The sequence below is a fragment of the Lissotriton helveticus genome, chromosome 7 (assembly GCF_964261635.1).
Source record: "Lissotriton helveticus chromosome 7, aLisHel1.1, whole genome shotgun sequence".
In the NCBI taxonomy this organism is placed as follows: Eukaryota; Metazoa; Chordata; class Amphibia; order Caudata; family Salamandridae; genus Lissotriton; species Lissotriton helveticus.
In genome coordinates this window covers 458,437,115-458,456,866 of record NC_136068.1, presented here as the reverse complement: position 1 = coordinate 458,456,866, position 19,752 = coordinate 458,437,115, and the positions used below count along the sequence as shown (strand labels likewise).

The 19,752-nt window shown below is 46.2% G+C and overlaps 1 protein-coding gene across 3 annotated transcripts in view; it reads left to right on the top strand.

Annotated features, from left to right (window-relative positions):
* The window catches only part of TAOK2 (TAO kinase 2), a 934,333-nt gene that overhangs the window by 464,235 nt on the left and 450,346 nt on the right, over positions 1-19,752 (top strand). For all 3 annotated transcript variants that reach the window (XM_078652408.1, XM_078652406.1, XM_078652407.1), the window contains exons 12-14: positions 2,019-2,112; positions 2,638-2,719; positions 3,279-3,446. In XM_078652408.1, coding sequence (XP_078508534.1) covers positions 2,019-2,112; positions 2,638-2,719; positions 3,279-3,446 — 344 coding nt within the window. The remainder of the gene's footprint in view (positions 1-2,018; positions 2,113-2,637; positions 2,720-3,278; positions 3,447-19,752) is intronic.

Here is a 19,752-nt window from a genome sequence, read left to right as displayed (position 1 = left end):
CCAGATGTTTGTGTAAAGCTCTATAATTGGCTAAGAAAACATAAGCCTTTAACTGGGTCAGTACATCACTGTCCCTATGTTGTTGTATTATAATCACATTTGTATAGTGACTACTACCTCTGAAATGTGGAATTTCTTAACATAGATTAGCATGCTAATCTGGCAGCCATGGTTAATGTTCTGGAGCAGAATTTTTGGGTACACAACTAGCACACAGAAGACTTTCTGACAGTTGGGCCCATGTGTCATTGCCGTTTCTCAAACAGCTTTGATGATTTTTTAGTTCTGGGATAATGATGGCAACATGGTCAACTATTTTCGTGGGTTCTAGTAGTGGAACGGTAGAAAGTTGGCTTTCCATGCCTCCACATTTGGAAAGCATTAATCTTCTAGGAATGTATGACGCATGCCTTAGGAACTCCGTCATTTGAATGAATACGTCTTTAGCACACATTTGTTCAGCACGCAAGTCGTTTTAAGGACTTGCTCTAGGTGGGCACTGCATATTGGAATAGTTTAGTTTAATTTACTGTTTCATCTCCAGTCTGCACAACAGTAGGTAATGTGTTGGACTTTAATTCCAACACCATTCCACCATTGCGTTTCCCCCTAAAGCAAGTCGTTGTAATTTCTTGAGTGCAGAACTATTGCGTACTAAAGACTAATTTGTTCTGTTGCCTGCGCTGTGAAGGCACAGCGTGATTCCGGCTTCGTCCTAAAGGACGTTTCCTATCTTGTGGTGCACATTGCTGCAAGTATGAAACTGATACTTTGGTTATTGGCTACTTGTGACTTGAGTCGTAGAGCTAAAACTCATATCTAAATATTGTCTGTTGTTGCTTGAGCGAAGTCATAGAGCCATCTCTACGTGGCTGTTTCGATTGCCCCTTAAGATATAACTCCACTGGCATTTATGTGCTCTCTCCACAATAATCCCCACCACCACTCCTTTTTTTGCACCAGTGGCAGGATAGAAACTTATGTGCAGCAGCTGTAATCATAGGAAAGAAGGTTCCACGTGCAGCTTACAGTTGTTTTGAGACAAAAAAACTTTGATGCGCTGCGCCAATACTGTTCAACATCCATACTACAGGCAGCATGTTGCTCATCTTATAAATTCAGAATGGGCCCACTCTAGGATCCCACTGACCTCCGAATAGGAAGGGGCTGTGCACTACAGCATCACTGAGTGGCGGGTGTGCATGTAGGAAAGGTGCAACCCTTGTGAATGTGGCTTGAAACTGTTGGACATTGTCCTTATCTGGGATGGGTTTAGGGTGTGTGCTATTTCTCTGTGGGAGATGCTGTCCCAGATGCCAAAGAGGAGAGGATAGCATGTTGAGTGTGGCTCTGCCTCCGAAGTTGGATTTGTTGTTTAGATGTACTGTATATCCATCCTTGATCTCATGCAAGTCTAGAGTAAACTAACTCCCAGCCTTTGCTGAGCAAACAAAGCCTGTGCGGCGGCTTAGGCAAGATTTCTTGCTGCCAATAAGGTGATGAATTATTATAAACTGGTTTTTCCAAGCACACTCATTGTCTTGTTTTTGGGTAAGAGCAGTATGTTTTTACAGGTCTCCTAAAATCATTCATTTTATTACAAATCCTACATGAGCAGCATTACGAATTAACACGTCTTCCTCAAAACTTGCTACTTGTTGGCCGTTCTTTTAATGTGGGATTTTAATCTTTCTTTATCGATAAGTAAGAAATGTACTCATTAATACCGTAACAAAGTTGCAAAAAAAAAAAAAAGCTGTGAGTAAGATTTTTAAAACACATCCATTTTTGCCCATTCTTTTGCTTCTCCCTCAAACCTTTCTAGATTATGAAAGTTTTAATAATGATCCCATTGTCTGAATCCAGTATCTTATAGTAGTAGGTCAGAAGAGGTTCTCGCTTTGAAGACTTTTTTTCTTGTGCCTGCCTTGGGATAAAGCGATAGGTGTGCTGAGATGAAGAGAAAACGTGCTGCAGCTGAATGTCGTACTGATCCTTATTTCTCTTCTTTATTGCAGCTGAGCGGAAGCCACCTCTTTTCAACATGAATGCAATGAGTGCCTTATACCATATAGCCCAAAATGAATCCCCTGTACTGCAGTCCAACCACTGGTGAGTTTAGTGGCATACCTACTACTGCAACTGCTTTGCAGTACTGAAGCTCATGCACACAGACTACCTATGAACATCATTCCAGTCCTCCAACATCCTGTGGTATTCCTCTTGTCAACTGTTTTTCCTAATCTTTTTAATGAATGTTTTTATGTAATCATGTACACCAATGTATTGCAATAAATTGTGCTCTTTTTTTAATTATGATTTGTTATTGTTAAAAAATTGTTTGATTCATACATTTCTGACATTGTAGCAACATTTGTTCCTATTGTGTTCCGTAACTTTATTGACCACCAGCATACGCATTCTTTGTTTTTTAATTTCCCTAGGAAATGGGATTGTGTTAGGGACATCCTTTTGCTTCATGTATTTCCCCTGTCCCAGATTGGCTTAATAGGGGACCTCCCTTGTCTTTTCTACTGTATTCCTCTACTTGATCTTACACACCGCTACTAGTGCGACTCATTGTGTACTTTAGACCTCAAACACATCTTACAATCAGCATTGTCGTCTCTCCTATAGGTCTGAATATTTCCGAAACTTTGTTGATTCCTGTCTACAGAAAATTCCTCAAGATAGACCTACTTCTGACGTTTTGTCAAAGGTAATGACTGGTTGCTGCATCTGCTTAGCTCCACATGTCTACCTAGCTTCATCCTTCTTATATTGTAACCAGTCTCATGTCATTACTACACCTCCTTTTCATTCCAGAGTTGATGATATCCTCCTTTTCCCTTTTCATCAGCCTTCTTCTCTGCTAGCTTCCCATCTCTATTCCTCCTTGGCCTGCTCTCTTTACTTTCCTGCTAAACATTGTCTTTTCCCTTCTCCGTTTTCAATCCACTCTCCCTTTTTTTTCTATTTACTTGTTTTTTCCTCAGGCTTTATTTGTTCTGTATCCCCCTTTTGTCCATTCCTTCTTTGCCTTTTTCCTTCTCACATTCAGTCTACTTTCCTTTTTACAACCTCTTGTTTTTCCCTTCCTTCATTCTGGTTTCTCCTTCCTTCACTGCTTTCCTTCATAGTAATATTTGGCTATATTATACTTCATAAATAAATGACAGCGTGCACACAACTTGGTTCTTGCTTCCTTGTGTACTTCCTACTTTCACTTTGCGTCTGTCTTTCTTTTTTGTAACTGGTGTCTTTCCTTCCCTCTGCAGCACCGTTTTCTGATTCGTGAACGTCCGCAGACTGTGATTATGGACTTAATTCAGCGCACCAAGGATGCTGTACGAGAGCTTGACAACTTGCAGTACCGCAAGATGAAAAAGATCCTCTTCCAGGAGGCCCAGAATGGGCCCAATGCTGAGGCACCAGAAGAAGAAGAGGTGAGGCAGTGGACATATAACTAGGTGCCAGAAAGTGAGCATTCTATGCAACACTGTGCCAATGAAATGACGAGGGTGGGGGCGTAGTACAGTTTGCTGTATAAGGTGTTGAATTGGAAAATTATAAAGTATAGAGTTCCAGGCGTGATGGTGAAATGGGTCCATCTTTGAAGTACTAGTGAAATAGAGAGAACAGAAACCCTGAGCAATTCAGGAGCCTGATGGCACCTGTGAATGTTTTTAGAAGGGACAGTTACAACCAATATTTGTAGTTTGCAATGGGGCATGGCCTAAAATACTGAAGCTTTCTACGGCTACTTCTAAAGCAAATTACTCACTTTGTGTATCTCCCCTGGCAGCAGACTGGCTAAAAAAATTCTAGTATTGGCTCCTGCTCACCGATAACTGGCATTTAAAAACTCCTTCGCAAGTATTTCCCACCTCTGGGCATAACAAATGTGCTGTATCTGTGCACGGATGCAGTTGCTCTTTTTCTGCTTCCAAGGTCGCAGATCCGGAGCTCCACTCCTATCAATTTTGGTTTTACACCCATTTATCACATTTTTAAGTTTTGTCAGTGTGCAGGGATGTCTCACTGTAGATGATGGGTTTTACGCTATGCCGCATGTTTAGGAGGCAGATGTCGGTGACGGACCCACACGTTCTCTGCTTATAGAGAAAACACGACTCAAAAGTTGTGCAACAAGTGATGTTTGATGCACCCGAAGGCAACATGGAGAGAGGCCAAGTTCTACGTTGGACAACAAACGAAGCAAGACTGATCTCACTGGAGATCTCCAGTGTGTGGTCGGTCTAGGGTGAAGTCCAAGAATAAGTCAGGGAAAAATCATGATCAAAGCTCCTCGATTTCCATGTCTTCCCTATTCAGAGGGTAATAACGCAATTGGTGGTCTCAACGCCTAACTCCATCCTCTTTGTCAGTCTCTGCTCCTATGAGGAACTTGGACCCAATGCAACCTGGTATCCTTGGACCGTTGTTGGGCCGCAGCTTACGACTATAAGGAGGCCATGCTGTAGATATTAAAGTGCATCTCAACTACATCTGATGCACTTTATGGCCTCGTCAGAATCCAGTAGGACTAAAACTGGCCTACCCTTCCTTAGAACCGACTGATGCTTGACAAATTCAACCTGTTTTTGCAAACCTTCATTAGCTATACCTTTAGTCTTGGGCCATAGGCCCTACTTCAAAAAAGTTCAAATGTACTCTAGCCCGAGATCTGGAGCCATTTACAGCCAGAGCCCACCCATTGTCTATTTATGTGGTTACTAAAGCAAATGCTGGGGATGAAATAGGCTTTTTTACAGGTCCCCTCTGTTTTGCCAACAGTACTTCTGGAGGATGGCAGACCTTTTTGAGTTAGATTCAGACACTTTTCAAGGCCATGACCCCCATGATGATGATCAAAACATAAGTAAATAATTTACTTCCACCTAATTATTGAGATGCTTGCTTATATGTGTAGTTGCAAAACGTGCATGGCATCGATACCTCTCCTGAGTTTTCCCTGGATTCACCTTTTCTTTATGTATCTGCAGGACACTCAGTTGCAGATTCTGTCAACTGCTCAGATTTGTGGAAGAGAATACAATTGCAGATTATGTAGGAAGGATATCGTCAACAAATCACAGCTAAATAATAAATAAAGAATTAGTGGTTCATCTGTTTCGCATTTGGGGAAAGCCAGAGATCGACTTTTCCTTCTTCACTTTTATTCCCCAGCAGCCTCTTAAAACATTTTCTTAATAACCAACGACATTTCCCATGGTATACTGGGGAGAATTAACGAAAACAGTCCATCCAATCAGGATGCCACAGTTTGTATAACGGTCCCTTGTAGGCGCTCTATCTTCCTCTTTCTTCCTGCAAACACAGCATCTCTGCCTGTAGATTACTCCTGATTATTGGTATCCGATCCTGGAAAAATGTACAAAGAAAGGTGTGAGGTACTCGCTTTCATCCACTCCAATCAATTATAGGACAGAATAATCATTACAAGATCACCATGTGATAACCTCAAGGTACTTGATTAGCGCACAAACATTGTTAGTGCGTCCCTGGGAATGGGCACACCTCTGGGTTCGTCACAAAAGGACAGATTCCATTGTTGCTGTTTGAGATTGTTTATTGCTGCTGTAAATTTAACATGTTCATTTCTGTTATGTTTCCATGAAGCGGATATTCATTTCATATCCTTATTAAAGTTCATTCAATTCACATTTGCAAAGAAAAAACGACAATGCTCCGATGCATTTCAGGCTTGGCCCTTTCTCAAGGAGCTCTGTTGGTAAAAATAACATTGTTTGAAATACGCAATAATTTGAGATGTTCATTACACGAGGTCCAAAAAGAGAACTAAAATAACGGATAAACATACAAACTAAATAGTTACATTTCTGAATTCATTCTAAATTGATTCATGACTGCCATTATTTTTTTTTTAAACTGAGGGAACATATATGCATACATTTTGGTTGAATACATTTCTAAATTCATTCGTGTTTGGCATGTGTAATGTGCACTGTGCATCGTAACATGACTCGGTGTGAGAATGGTTTAAAAAGCGGGATAAAAAAACATACCAAATGTTCTCTGTTTACGGCAGAGTTCAAGGCTGTCGCTGGTTTGTGCTGTAGAAGAGAAACAGCGCTGTTTCTCTTCTACAGCACAAACCAGCGACAGCCTTGAACTCTACCGTAAACCGAGAACATTTGGTATGTTTTTTTTGATCCCGCTTTTTAAGCCATTCTCACACCGTGTCATGTTACGATGCACCGTGCACATTACACATGCCAAACACGAATGAATTTAGAAATGTATTCAACCAACATGTATGCATATATGTTCCCTCAGTTTTAAAAAAAATAATGCCAGTCATGAATCAATTTAGAATGAATTCAGAATGTAACTATTTAGTTTGTATGTTTATCCGTTATTTTAGTCTGTTTTTGGACCTCGTGTAATGAACATCTCAAATTATTGCGTATTTCAAACAATGTTATTTTTACCAACAGAGCTCCTTGAGAAAGGGCCAAGCCCGAAATGCATCGGAGCATTGTCGTTTTTTCTTTGAAAATGTTAATTGAATGAACTTTAATAAGGATATGAAATGAATATCCGCTTCATGGAAACATAACAGAAATGAACATGGTAAATTTACAGCAGCAATAAACAATCTCAAACCGCAACAATGGATTCTGTACTTTTGTGACGAACCCAGAGGTGTGCCCAATCCCAGGGACGCACTAACAATGTTTGTGCGCTAATCAAGCATAATTTATCCAAGCGTACTGGGACGGTTACGCAACCTGGTGGAGCACCCAATTCTATCACCCTCCAGAAAAAACTTTTTTTTTTTAAAACTTCTTCAGAATTTTTCCAGCAATCCACTGCAGTGCACCAAGCCACTTCTTCATTTGTACATAACCTCAAGGTAAACATTACACAGTCAACATGAACAACAAATTTTCTCCAGTATTAGGGTGTCTTTCATAGATTCACATGCTTGCATATTCCCCGTCGTCGGAGTGGGAGTCCCACGGTAAATAAAATCGCAATAATATACTATATATATATATATATATGTAACAACATAAAACCTGAAATATGTACCAGAAAAAAGGCATAACCTGCATACACATTTCTACATAGGAATGCATGGGAAAGGAAAAAACCATATGCAGTCTATCCCTGTCATTATGTTGGTCCAAACTGCAGCCAATCAGGCGACAGCAACCCTCTAGAACCTTCTCCTCAGAGCTCAGCACCTCAGATTTTCTACCGCACGTCGTGTGTAAGGGAGTCTCCCTGAGCTCTGCTCAGTTTTTCTCTTCTCTTCAGGTTTTTCCTGGTTCTTCAACATGTCTACAAGTAAGAAGTCTCTTTTCAGAGCTTGTTCTTCCTGTGGAATGCTAAGACTTTTTTCAGAGGACCCACACAGTAAGTGTATTTACTGTCTTTACCCGGACCATGAGGTTGGGAGCTGTAAGTTCTGTAGAACATTCTCCACCAAGACTTTAAAGGACAGGGAAGGCCGTTTACTCCTTTGGTTTCAAAGACTTAAGGATAATGTACTTTCTGATGCTGAAAGTCTAATTTCTGGCCATTCCCAAGCAGCCTCTAAACGTGGTAGTGTGCAGGAGTTGCCTTCTCCATATTTAAAAAAGATGTCTCTTTCCTTGGCCCCTGCGGTGTCTTCACCACTTCCTACCACTTCTGGGCCCACGAGACCTGGCTCTCAGGCTCCTGCTGCAACTTCCTCAGGTTTTTCTGTGAAGAAAACTAATTTTCCATCGATGACGGTGTCGTCTACAGTTCCGTCGACGAGATTGGCTGTCTCTGGTTCGAAATCGACGATGACAGTCACGACGACGCTTGCTTCTGGATCGTCTACAGCCCCTTCGTCGACGTCTTAGTCGTCGATGAGGGTAATTCTCAGTTCTAAGACTGTGTCGTCGATTATCCCAATTTCATCGTCGTCGACGAAGAAACCTCCGCCGTCGACGATTAGATCATCGTCTCAGCGTTTTAAGTTACCACGAGTCCAAAGAGAGCAAGATGGTTTCCTTTATGATTTCAAGAGCCAACCATTCAAACAGATTCATACTGTTCCAATTATAGATTTCATCTGGGCTGAAGGGGTGAAACTAATGAAGACGCCAAATTCTTTGCCTGCCCAATTACCACGATTAGAAAAGAAATATAAGGCGCCAGTCGGATCTCCAGCATGCCTCATTGGCCAGCCGAAGCCAGATTCAGTTGTTACACAGGCAACTCAGAGGGGATCCCGAAATCCTGCATCTACTATTACAGCTCCTCCGGACCGTGAAGGCTGTCGCCTTGATGCTATAGGGCGCAAGTTTTCGTCGATGTCTTCCACTACGGTGAGAGCGGCTAATGCTATGGCCATCTTGGGTCGATATGACCGTCAAGTTTGGGCAGATATGTCCGCCTATGTGGCGTTACTTCCGGATGCTTCCAAGGCGGAAGCATTGCAGCTTCTTCAGGAAGGAGAAAACATCTGTAGAATTGATTGGTTGTGCAGTAGATGTAGCCTGCACTGGATTCCGACAGCTCGCTGGAGCGGCTGTCTTACGTAGGCAAGGTTGGTTGCGCTCCACCTCCTTCCGTCAGGAAGTTCAGACTAAAATTCTCGATATGCCATATGATGGCGAATCACTCTTTGGAGCACACATTGACGAGGCATTACAATCTATAAAGAAGGACACAGACACTGCACGTGCCTTGGGGGCTTTTCAATTTAAGAAACAGCCCTTTCGGGGTGCTCGAGGACGAGGCACCAATTCCAATTTTCGAGGAGGAAGCAATCAATATCGCTCCTATAACCAAAGCAACCAGCGTTTCTCCAGTAACCGACAGCAGTCGTCTCGTCAACAGCCGGCCAAGACCTATAGAGGAAAAACCTCTTACAGAGGATCTTCTAATAAACGACAATGACTTGCCTTAAACTCAGCAGGTTGGAGGTCGAATCTCTCTGTTTGGTTCTCAATGGTCCTCCATCACCACGGACCGTTGGGTGCTAGGCATTGTAGAAAAGGGCCATGCATTGGAATTCGTCAAAATCCCTCCTCCAACTCCACCTTCCGGGCCACCACTTCCGCACCTCAAGGAACTTTTCCAGCAGGTTCACCTTCTAATTCAGAAGGGTGCAGTAGAGGTAGTGCCAAAGTCTCAAAGAGGGAAGGGGTTTTATTCCCGTTTTTTCCTAATCTTCAAGAAGAACGGGGAATGGAGACCAATATTGGACTTGAGAGCGCTAAACCAATATCTCAAGAGTCAATCCTTCCGCATGCTAACGCTTACAGAGATCTTGTGTTTGCTCTTAGTCGGAGATTTCATGGCTACTATCGACCTCCGAGACGTTGCCATTTGGCCTTCGATCCGCACCTCGAGTCTTTACCAAGATATTGGCTCCTGTAATGGCCTATCTACGCCTCCAAGGTGTCCAGATATTCCCATATCTCGACGATTGCCTCCTGAAATCGCAGTCTCGTGCACAACTGCTTCGCCATACCTCCCTTTGTCAGAGGGTGTTTCGCTCCTTGGGTCTATCTCTCAACCTAGAAAAGTTCCAATTATGCCCTACTCCTTGCAAGGATTTTCTAGGGGCCACATTGGACACCACACTGGCAAAAGCATTTGTGTCCTTGGAACGTCAACAAAGGATTCTTCGTCTAGTGTCTCGTCTACTATCAAAGCAGTACGTTTCAGTTCGGTTGCTGAAGTCATTTCTGGGGATGGCGTCATCGTGCATCGCACTCATCCCACATTGCAGACTGCGGGCACGTCCCATTCAAGAAGAATTAGACGGACAGTGGCGTCCGGTCACAGGATCCTTCAACAATCTAATTTGTGTCACGACTCGCATGAAAACAGCGCTCAAATGGTGGACACAGCCAGTAAATCTTGCAGCAGGGACGTCATTCCTATCTGTCACTCCAGTTCTCATGCTCACGACGGATGCATCTTTGGAGGGATGGGGGGCACACCTCCAGGACCTGTCCATAAAAGGAAAAGGGACTCTGCCTCAGAAGGCCTGGCACATCAACAAATTGGAGCTCATGGCTATATTTCTAGCGCTCAAGTCTTTTCAACCCGTGCTGCAAGGAGAGTCTGTCCTGATACAAACAGACAACACAACCTGCATGCATTACATAAACAAGCAGGGCGGAACAAAATCTGCGGTATGTCTCGACCTGCACAGTCAATTTGGGACTGGTCACTCAAGCACCAAATCACAATCACCGCAGTTCATCTCCCAGGGATATCCAACCTCCTGGCGGATTCCCTCAGCAGATCCCGATCATCAACCCACGAGTGGGAGCTACATCAACCAACACTCGAAATGATCTTTCGTCGCCCGCCACTGGATCTCTTTGCCACACCAGGGAACCGGAAATGCCCAGCTTACGCAAGTTGGCATCCCCACAAAGGGTCACAGGGCAATGCCCTTTTGATGAACTGGTCCAATCTGTTTGCTTACGCCTTTCCTCCGATCCCTCTAGTGCCTCGGGTGCACTGGAAGATACGGAGAGAACCCTGCCACATCCTTCTCATTGCTCCCAGGTGGCCACGGCAGGCATGGTTCTCGGAGTTGCTTCTTCTGTCCCAGTGCGAGCCCATCCTTCTACATCCTCAGATGGATCTTCTTTCTATGGACAGGGGTCTAGTTTACCATCCGGACCCCTCTTCTCTGAGCTTATCAGCCTGGAACCTGAACACTGCGAATTTGCACATCTAGCCATTCCACAAGAATGTCGAGACATCCTTGCTCAGGCCAGAGCTCCTTCAACTATAAAGACTTACAAGTTGAAATGGAAATGATTCTGCCATTGGTGTGCTGCTGCTGGTGTTCATCCCTTACGTGCAACGCCTGCACAGCTCCTCCCTTTCTTCTTTCAATTGGCTCAGTCAGGATTGTCTCATGCCACTTTAAGAGTTTTTCTGGCGGCAATTTCACGCTTCCGCCACAATGGCTCCACCTCCCTCTGTTCCTCTAGGATAATACGCCAATTTTTCAAAGGACTATTTCGTAAATTTCCACCAATTCGGCCCCCTCCTCCTGCTTGGCGCCTTAACATTGTTTTAGCGCAATTAATGAAAACGCCATTTGAGCCAATACATAGAGCTGACCTCGAGTATCTCACCTGGAAGGTGGCTCTTCTCCTTGCATTAACGTCTTCTCGTCGAGTAAGTGACATTCATGCATTTACGATCAATCCACCATTTCTTCAGTTTCAATCAGATTGTGAGGTGCTTCGCACTAACCCTACTTTTCTACCTAAAGTACCTTCAGATTTCCACATCAATGAACCTGTTATTCTGAAGGCTTTCTTTGCTAACCCACAGTCTCCTGCGGAACAACGCTTGCACTCCTTAGACATTAAACGGTGCTTGAAGTTCTACATCAGCAGAACGGCTCAGTTCCGCAAATCTGACCAACTCTTCGTGGCTTATGGACGTTTTCACAAGGGGCGTCCAGTTACCAAACCTACTATAGCCCGTTGGGTGTCTTCGGCTATTGCTTTCTGCCATCAAAAGGCAGGTAAGTCTCTGCAATCTTCGGTGAGGGCCCATTCTTCCAGATCAATGGCGTCCTCTACTGCCTTATTTGCCGGTGTTCCGCTGCATCAGATTTGCAGGGCAGCCACGTGGTCCAGCAGGCACACGTTCACGAAACACTACTGTCTGGGTGCCATGAATGAAGCGGATACCGCAGTAGGACAAGCTGTGCTTCGTAATCTTTTTCAATAAGGTGAGCCTCTGTTCTACCCTCCTCCTATTGGTTTCCAAGTAATTATTGACTGTATGATATATATATGTACTCTATACATATGATTTTCAGTCTCTTCTTATGCTTTGTAACTATGGAAACTTTTCTTTGGTGATGACTGCTATCTATTTTATATTCAAGCATGTGAATCTATGAAAGACACCCTAATACTGAAGAAGAACAATTGTTACTTACCTGTAAACCAGTGGTTCTCCAGTATTGGTGTCTTTCATAGATTCACATGCGACCCTCCCTCCTCCCCTCAGAGGCTCTCTTCTCCTCACAGACTCTTTCGTCACTCTTGTGCTCGAAAATCTGAGGTGCTGAGCTGTGAGGAGAAGGTTCTAGAGGGTTGCTGTCGCCTGATTGGCTGCAGTTTGGACCAACATAATGACAGGTATAGACTGCATATGGTTTTTTCCTTTCCCATGCATTCCTATGTAGAAATATGTGTAGGCAGGTTACGCCTTTTTTTCTGGTACATATTTAAGGTTTTATGTTGTTCCATATATATATATATATAGTATATTATTGCTATTTTATTTACCGTGGGACTCTGACGACTGGGAATATTCAAGCATGTGAATCTATGAAAGACACCAATACTGGAGAACCACCTGTTTACAGGTAAGTAACAATTGTTCTTATGCAACCATTATTGTCCTGTGGTAACCCGGAGTCCATGACTCTCAATGTGGGTGGGTGCCAGTATGTGGCAGAACTGGATGGGCTAATCCTTTCCTCTGTGTCCTTACTTTCCGTTACGATAGACTGGAAGTTTTTCATTCTTTGGCAGGACCCGGAGGCGAGGATTAGGCTAGTTCAAAGGTGGTTCACCCCTCCGTTTGCCGGAGATTTAATCTGATTGAAATAGAACCTAAAAGTGGAGCTAGATGACCAGTCAGCGGCATTGAGGATATCCTTCAGTCTTGCTCCCAGGCTGAAAGCCTTAGAAGCCACGGCTCCTCTGATTGAGTGTGCACCAAAATTAGTGGTATTGATCCCCGCTTCTTGCATTACCCGTCTTATCCATCTGGCAATCGTAAGGGAGGAAACCGCTCTGTGAAGGTTAGTCAAAGCAATCAGCAGCTGTTTTTCCCCATGGGTACGGAACTTCTCCGTGACTGCCTCGTAATTTTAACGGGCGGACCTCACCTTTTCGGCACTCCTGGAAATTTTGGATAAGACACCAACCTGGAATTACATTTTGTTCTACGAGAAATATGGAAGGTCACCCCTTCTAGAGTGAAGACCCTACCTGTACTGTCCAAAGCACGCACGACCGAGACCCTGCGACAGGAAATGAGGCATAGCAACGTTGACAGTTTTGCTGATACCATTCGATACCAATTAGGGGTCCAAGATGTGAAGAGAGTAAGGACATAATTCAAGTCCCATAAACAGAGTATCTGAGTCCCGGAGTGAGAGGTAATCTAATACCCCTTAGGAGTTTGCATACCAAAGGATGTTCCCCTACAGGGTGACTGTCCACGGGAAGGTGACAACCGAGATTGCTGATCTGAAGGTGTTAATGGACCTTTAGGCTAAGCCTTGTGAAGCAATGCTCACCAAAAAATTCAGGATTTGGACAATCTCTGCCCCCACTGGATCCACTTGGTGTTTGACACACCAGCACACCCACCTAGACCAGGCCAATCGGTATCATCTGGTGGTGCTATCTGCCCAGGCCTTGGCGAGAAGCATGGAAGCCTCTGTTAAAATTCCTGGAACTTTCCATCATTCCCGGTAATCCTCCATACCATGAGCTGAAGGGAGCACGCCAATACCAAGGGGTGAGGATTGCCCTTGGGATCCCTCAGGAGACTAGACCTAGTGGTACAGGGATTGGAAAATCCCAGTAAAGTTCCATCATAACTGGAAACCAGGCTTGTGACCTCCAGAAGGGAGTGATCACGACCAAATCCGCCTCTGTCTGCGTACTTGAGCCGGCAGTCGCATGATCATCGCAAATGGAGGAAACGCATATGCTCATTCTGTACTCCAGTCCTGAAGGAAGACGTCCATCGCCAATGCCTGAGGGTCCAGTCTCCAGCTGCAGTACCTCTCCATGTGGAAGTCCAGGCGGGAGGCAGAGAGATCCATGGAGAATAGGCCCCAGTGTTCCTGAAGATGATGGAATATCGAGGGGCGCTATTTCCACAGGCTGACATCCCTCCAATGACAAGAGTGCCAATCTGCTATCTGATTGGGTTGGCTCATGAGGAGTTCTGCCGTCGGGGAGATGTGATTGTCTAGGCAGTACTCCCATAGAGTCCGGGCATGGTCTAACAGTGTCTTTGATAGAGTGCCCCCAAGGTGATTGACATAACGGACCGCTGCTACGTTATACATCTTCAGTAGCATTGAACATTCAACCTTGTCCTTTGTTCAGCGCCTGAGGGCGAAAGAGGCTGCCCTTAATTCCAGGCAGTTGATATGAAGGGTCTGTTTGTTTGAAGACCATTTTCCTTCGGTGGATAACTCGCCGCAGCGAGCGCCCCACCGGAGCCACTGGTATCGGACTCCATCACCAGATCGGGTTGAGAGCCGAATATCGACCTGCCATTCCATGCCTCCAAATCTGATCTCCTCTTTTGCCTCCGCAGAGAGAAACCAGTTGTGAATATGAAAGCCCCTTCTGAAGATGCATTATTTTCAAGCGTTGCAATGCTCGGTACTGAAGGAGGCCTGGAACTATCGCTTTAATGGAGGCTGAGAGTAGTCCCACTATGAGAGCCAGTTGCTGCAGGGAGACTTGGGGCTTGGCAAGGGTTCTCCGGAGTTCGTGTCTGATCTTGGATAATTTCTGAGGCGGGAGGCTGAGGGTCGCCTCCACCGAGTTGACTAGGAATCCTAGAAACTGGGTGGATTGGGATAAAACCAGAGCGGATTTCTGTTTGTTGATTACGAAGCCCAGCGACTCCAGTAGATCTATGGCCATGTGCAGCTGGAGAGAGAGAGCTTGAGGGCAATGGTTCATGAGGAGAGTATCGTCTAGTTAGACGATTGGGTGCACGCCACGTGCCCGCAGGAACTTGACCACCTGCCTCATCAACTCGGTGAAACACCAAGGGGCGGACGTGAGTCCGAAAGGCAGGTAGGTGAATTCGAACACCTTAGATTTCCATTGGAACTACAAGAAGCATCTGTGAGGCGAAAAAATCGGCACAGCCAAATAGGCATCCTTCAGATCCAAACGGGTCATCCAGCCCGGCTGCAGCAGGAGATCTCCAAGGAGGTGAATGCCCTTGATTCTGTTATGACGATAGAGCAGCCATCCGTTGATCACCAGACGCTGCCCATCGTCCCTCTTTTTCACCAAAAAGAGGTTGCTGAGTAAACCATTGGGATGCCTTGACGTGGGGACGAGAACACCGTTCTCTAAAAGACTCACTATCTCTATATCTATTAGACTCGCTATCAGTAGATCTATCAGAACTTCTTGTTCCTGTGTGAAAGCCAAAGATCGATACACACATACAACACGACTGCTATGTTTAACTTATAAAAACAAGGGGGCACACATTCAACAAAGCTGTCCAGTGTGACACTGCGCATTTGACGGTGGGTGATACATACTTGTGTGCAATATCCTTCCCATTTCGTGAAAACATTTAGTTGTAATTTTTTAAAACCAAAGTTTCAACCAAACAGTAATTGTTTTCAGTATGCATATGAATATTACACAACTCTTATTTTGTTATTTCTATGTGTTTGAGTACTGTGTTAGCTGTCTGATGTACGGGAGATCAAAGGCCAAAATGTGTCAAATAGAAAGTGAATTAATCTGCAGTGAAAGTTGCAAATGCCAGTCTCATGAAGTAAAATCCACCAAAGCAACAACTTTTCCTCATTGTATCATAATCTTGAGGCATAAGGGAAGATTTTGATGCATGCTGTTCTGTATTCAGATTTAATTTTCCAATCTGAAATTATCATGTCTGAAAACCTCATGAGAAATCTGATATTTCTTTTTACCATTCTCTGGGTTTCAGGCTTGTATTTGTTGAGGGTGAGCTTGCTATTCTTTGTTATGGTGTAACTAATAGCAATAAAAAAAACATCGTATGATTAGAAGAAAAAAAGATGTTCGAGGCATGTGGGCTGCTGAATTCATATCTATAGCATATCTATAGCATAGATCGCCGCCTAGTGTTGGGTCCGGATGATTGCACATTGTTGTCCTGGAAGAGTCTTCGAAGTATCACGAGATAGGTGGCTCCTCCCCTGGACTACAGTGCGCATGGGCATCGACTCCATCCCCAGATTGTTTTTTTCCGTCATTGGGTTCGGATGTACTTTCGTTCTCTCAGTTCGGAATCGACATAATTCTCGAGGCCAAAAGGCCTTTCTTTCTCTCTTTATCGTCGGTATTGTTTGCGTTCGGTGCCCAGTTCTGTTCGGACTCGCCTTCCGAGTTCGACATTCAGGGAGTCGCGTGACTCTTGAAGTACCCACATATCGATGTCCACCCGGTGTGCAACAAGTGCCTGTCGCCGGACCACGATGAAGCCAACTGTATGGCTTGTTCCAGGTTTCGTTCGAAGAAAACGATTCGGCTTGGGCGCGTGGCACGCATGGTGGCCCGGCAGTCGGCCCCGGCACCGGTGGACATCTTCGACAGCGACGAAGCAGACGAACACGACATTCACCTGCAGATTTCGCCTCCAGCGGAAGAAGTCGAAGACGACCCTCAAGTGGATGTCGAAGACCTACCCGTAGCAGACGTCGTCGACGAGGTAGGAGACGACGATGAGGCCTATGGGGCCATGGAAGATAGCTCAGAGGACGAGCTATGCCCCGTTCGAACTCTTACTAAGGCTCAGGTCGAGGGATCGCCTATCGGCCTTACCCAAGACCTTCTACCAAAATCCACAGCCCCGCCTCCGGGCCCGGCTACGGACACTTCGGCGGAGCCGCCATTGAAGAAATCGAAACCGAAAGTGAAACCTTCGGTCTCCGAACACCCTAAAGTGGTTCAGGCGCTATCGAAACCGAAACCTTCTGATCCACCATCGACACCCTCGTCCTCCGGGGTGTCGGGACAGCCCAAGCCGAAGAAGCAAGTCGACCCGGCTAAGTCGGTGAAATCCGTCCAGCCGAAGCCGACTAAAGGCGCCGCGGTGCAGTCCAAAATGGTCGTCCAGGCTCCGTCCAGCAAGGGCGTCGAGCCGAAGTCCGGATTGGGTATCGAGCCGACGCCGAACAAGGCCGCGGCACCAAAGGCCGCAAAGGGCATCGAGCCGAAGACCAGCAAGGGCATCGAGCCAAAGGTTGCCCAGGGCACCGCCACAGGCACGCCTCGGACCGACCAGCCAAAGTCGTCGACGATCGAGTCTTCCCACGTTGCTGGACCGAGGTCGTCTGTCGTATCGGCGAAACCGTCCGCTTCATTCACGAAGCAGGTCTCGGATTCACTCAAACGTATCAGGGACAAAGCCTCGGCAGAAGACCCCAAAGCGCCTTCCGCGCCTAAACAGTCGGTCCCCGCCTCCAAGTCATCGACGCCAATCCTCTTCACGTTACCGCCAAAGGTGGCACCGAAGGCATTCGCACCACGGGTGGCGCCCGCAGCGAAAACGCACAGTGCTGGGTGGTCGACGCCCACTCTCCCAGCTGGGGGCTCAACGCATCGACCACCATTACTGGAGGAACAGTCGTAACGCTTCATCGATGCCGACACTGGGAAGCTTACGCTTTACAAGAGAAAAATTACGGCGACGACGCCTTTGGAGTCGTATACCATTCCTTTAAAGCGCAAAAAGCCTGCTTCTGATGCACCAGTCTTGGTCGAACCATTGACTCCTCGGACTCAAAGACTTGCCACGCCCTCGCCAACTTATTCCGATGCCGAGGATGCTGGGGATCAAGATGACGAATACAGCTTCCCGACCCACGCTGATCCTGATGCACAACAGGACGCATGGGTGGACACAGGTGACCAGGGGGATCAGCAACCCACTCTCGACCCTCAGATATACAATATCAAAACGTCTCCCACTGAGGATTCTGCGGCATTCAATGCCTTGATTGAAAGGGTGGCTAAGAACCACGACGTTGAACTTCATGCTGACCCTGTGGAAGTGGACTTCCTCTTTGACACTTTTTCAGCAGCTGAAAAGACTGTGAAAACTCTCCCAATGCTCAAAGGAGTCCTCAAACATGCTGCGGACATTTTCAAGGAGCCCACACGGGCAAGGGTGGTCAACCCTAGAATTGAAAAGAAATACCGACCGGCACCTGGCGATCCCACTTACATCAAGGGCCAGTTGCCATTGGAGACTCTGGTCATTTCTAATGCCCGCAAGAGGGCAAATTCGCAGACCACGGGTGAAGCTCCTCCCCCGGACAGAGTCCAAAGTGCTAGAAGCATCAGGAAAGAGAGTAGCAGCTCAGGCGGCCAATATATGGCGTATCTCTAACACGCAGGCACTCTTGGCACGCTGCGACAGGGCACACTACGACACACTAGAGACCCTGTTGCAACATCTCCCAGACCAATATAAGGAGGCTGCGGAGATGCTTATCCAAGAAGGGAAGCTCATCTCCAACGCTTCAATAAAGTGTGCACTGGATGTTGCCGATACTGCAGCCAGGGCGATTAACACCAGTGTGTTGTTACGACGACAGGCGTGGCTCAGAATCTCTGGATTTAAGCCTGAGATCCAAACTACCATCCTCAACCAGCCAGTTAACCCTGACAGATTATTTGGTCCTGAGGTGGATACCACCTTGGAAAAAATAAAAAAGGATACCGAGACTGCCAAGTCCATGGGAGCTCTCCAATCCCAACAGTTTCGGGGGAGCACTTTTCGTCGCTCAGGCAATAGGGGTGTTTCCAGAGGCCAAATGTCCCAGCAAACACAGTTCAATAAAGGTGGGGCGCAATCCTCATACACCAAACAAAATAGGAGGTTATCGGGGCAACAACGCCAAGGGCAGAGGCAAGGGCAACAACAACTCCCGTCCCTCCGCCTCCAACAAACAGTGACGCCCTGTCACTGCCCCCCGACCATCCCACACCTGTCGGGGGGGAGATTCCAGCAGTTCCTGCCAGTCTGGAGAACCATCACCACAGACAGGTGGGTAAGGAAACTTATCCAGTACGGTTATTGTTTGGAGCTCACATCCACTCCACCCAACATACCACCAAAACACCGTCCTATGTCCACAGAGCATTTGCACTTATTGCAGCAGGAGGTTCTCGTCATGCTGCAAAAGGGCGCTATAGAGCTCGTGCCAGTGGAGGAGGAAAGCACAGGGGTGTACTCCCTGTACTTCTTAATCCCAAAGAAAGACGGGTCCCTCAGGCCTATTCTGGACCTCAGGCCCCTAAACCAGTACATTCTCTCAGAACACTTCCACATGCTGACGCTGCAGCAGGTTCTTCCGCTCCTCAATCAGGGAGACTTCCTCGCAACCTTGGACCTCAAGGATGCTTACTTCCACATTCCACTCCATCCATCACACAAAAAATACCTCAGATTCACCATTCAAAATCGGCATTATCAGTTCAAGGTCCTTCCTTTCGGAGTGACCACGGCCCCCAGAGTGTTCACCAAATGTCTAGCGACAGTGGCGGCGCACCTCAGGAGACAACACATCCATGTCTACCCTTATCTGGATGACTGGCTGGTTCAGGCAAAGTCGGCCCAGCAGTGCGCCGCCGACATGTCCCACACCATTCACCTTCTTCACAGTCTGGGGTTCTCCCTGAACTATCCAAAGTCGCACCTTCAGCCGGCCCATGTGCGGCAATATCTAGGTGCAACAATCAATACTCTGGCAGCCACGGCTCAGCCAACTTCAGCGCGGATCAACAACATCCAGTCGCTAATCCAACAGTTCCAACCCCAACACTCGCTTCCTGCTAGAGTGTTCATGCAGTTGATAGGCATGATGCCTCCTGCATTTTCATAGTCCCGCACGCGAGGTTATATATGCGTCCGCTCCAGGAATGCTTAGCGCATCAGTGGAATCAGGCTCAGGGA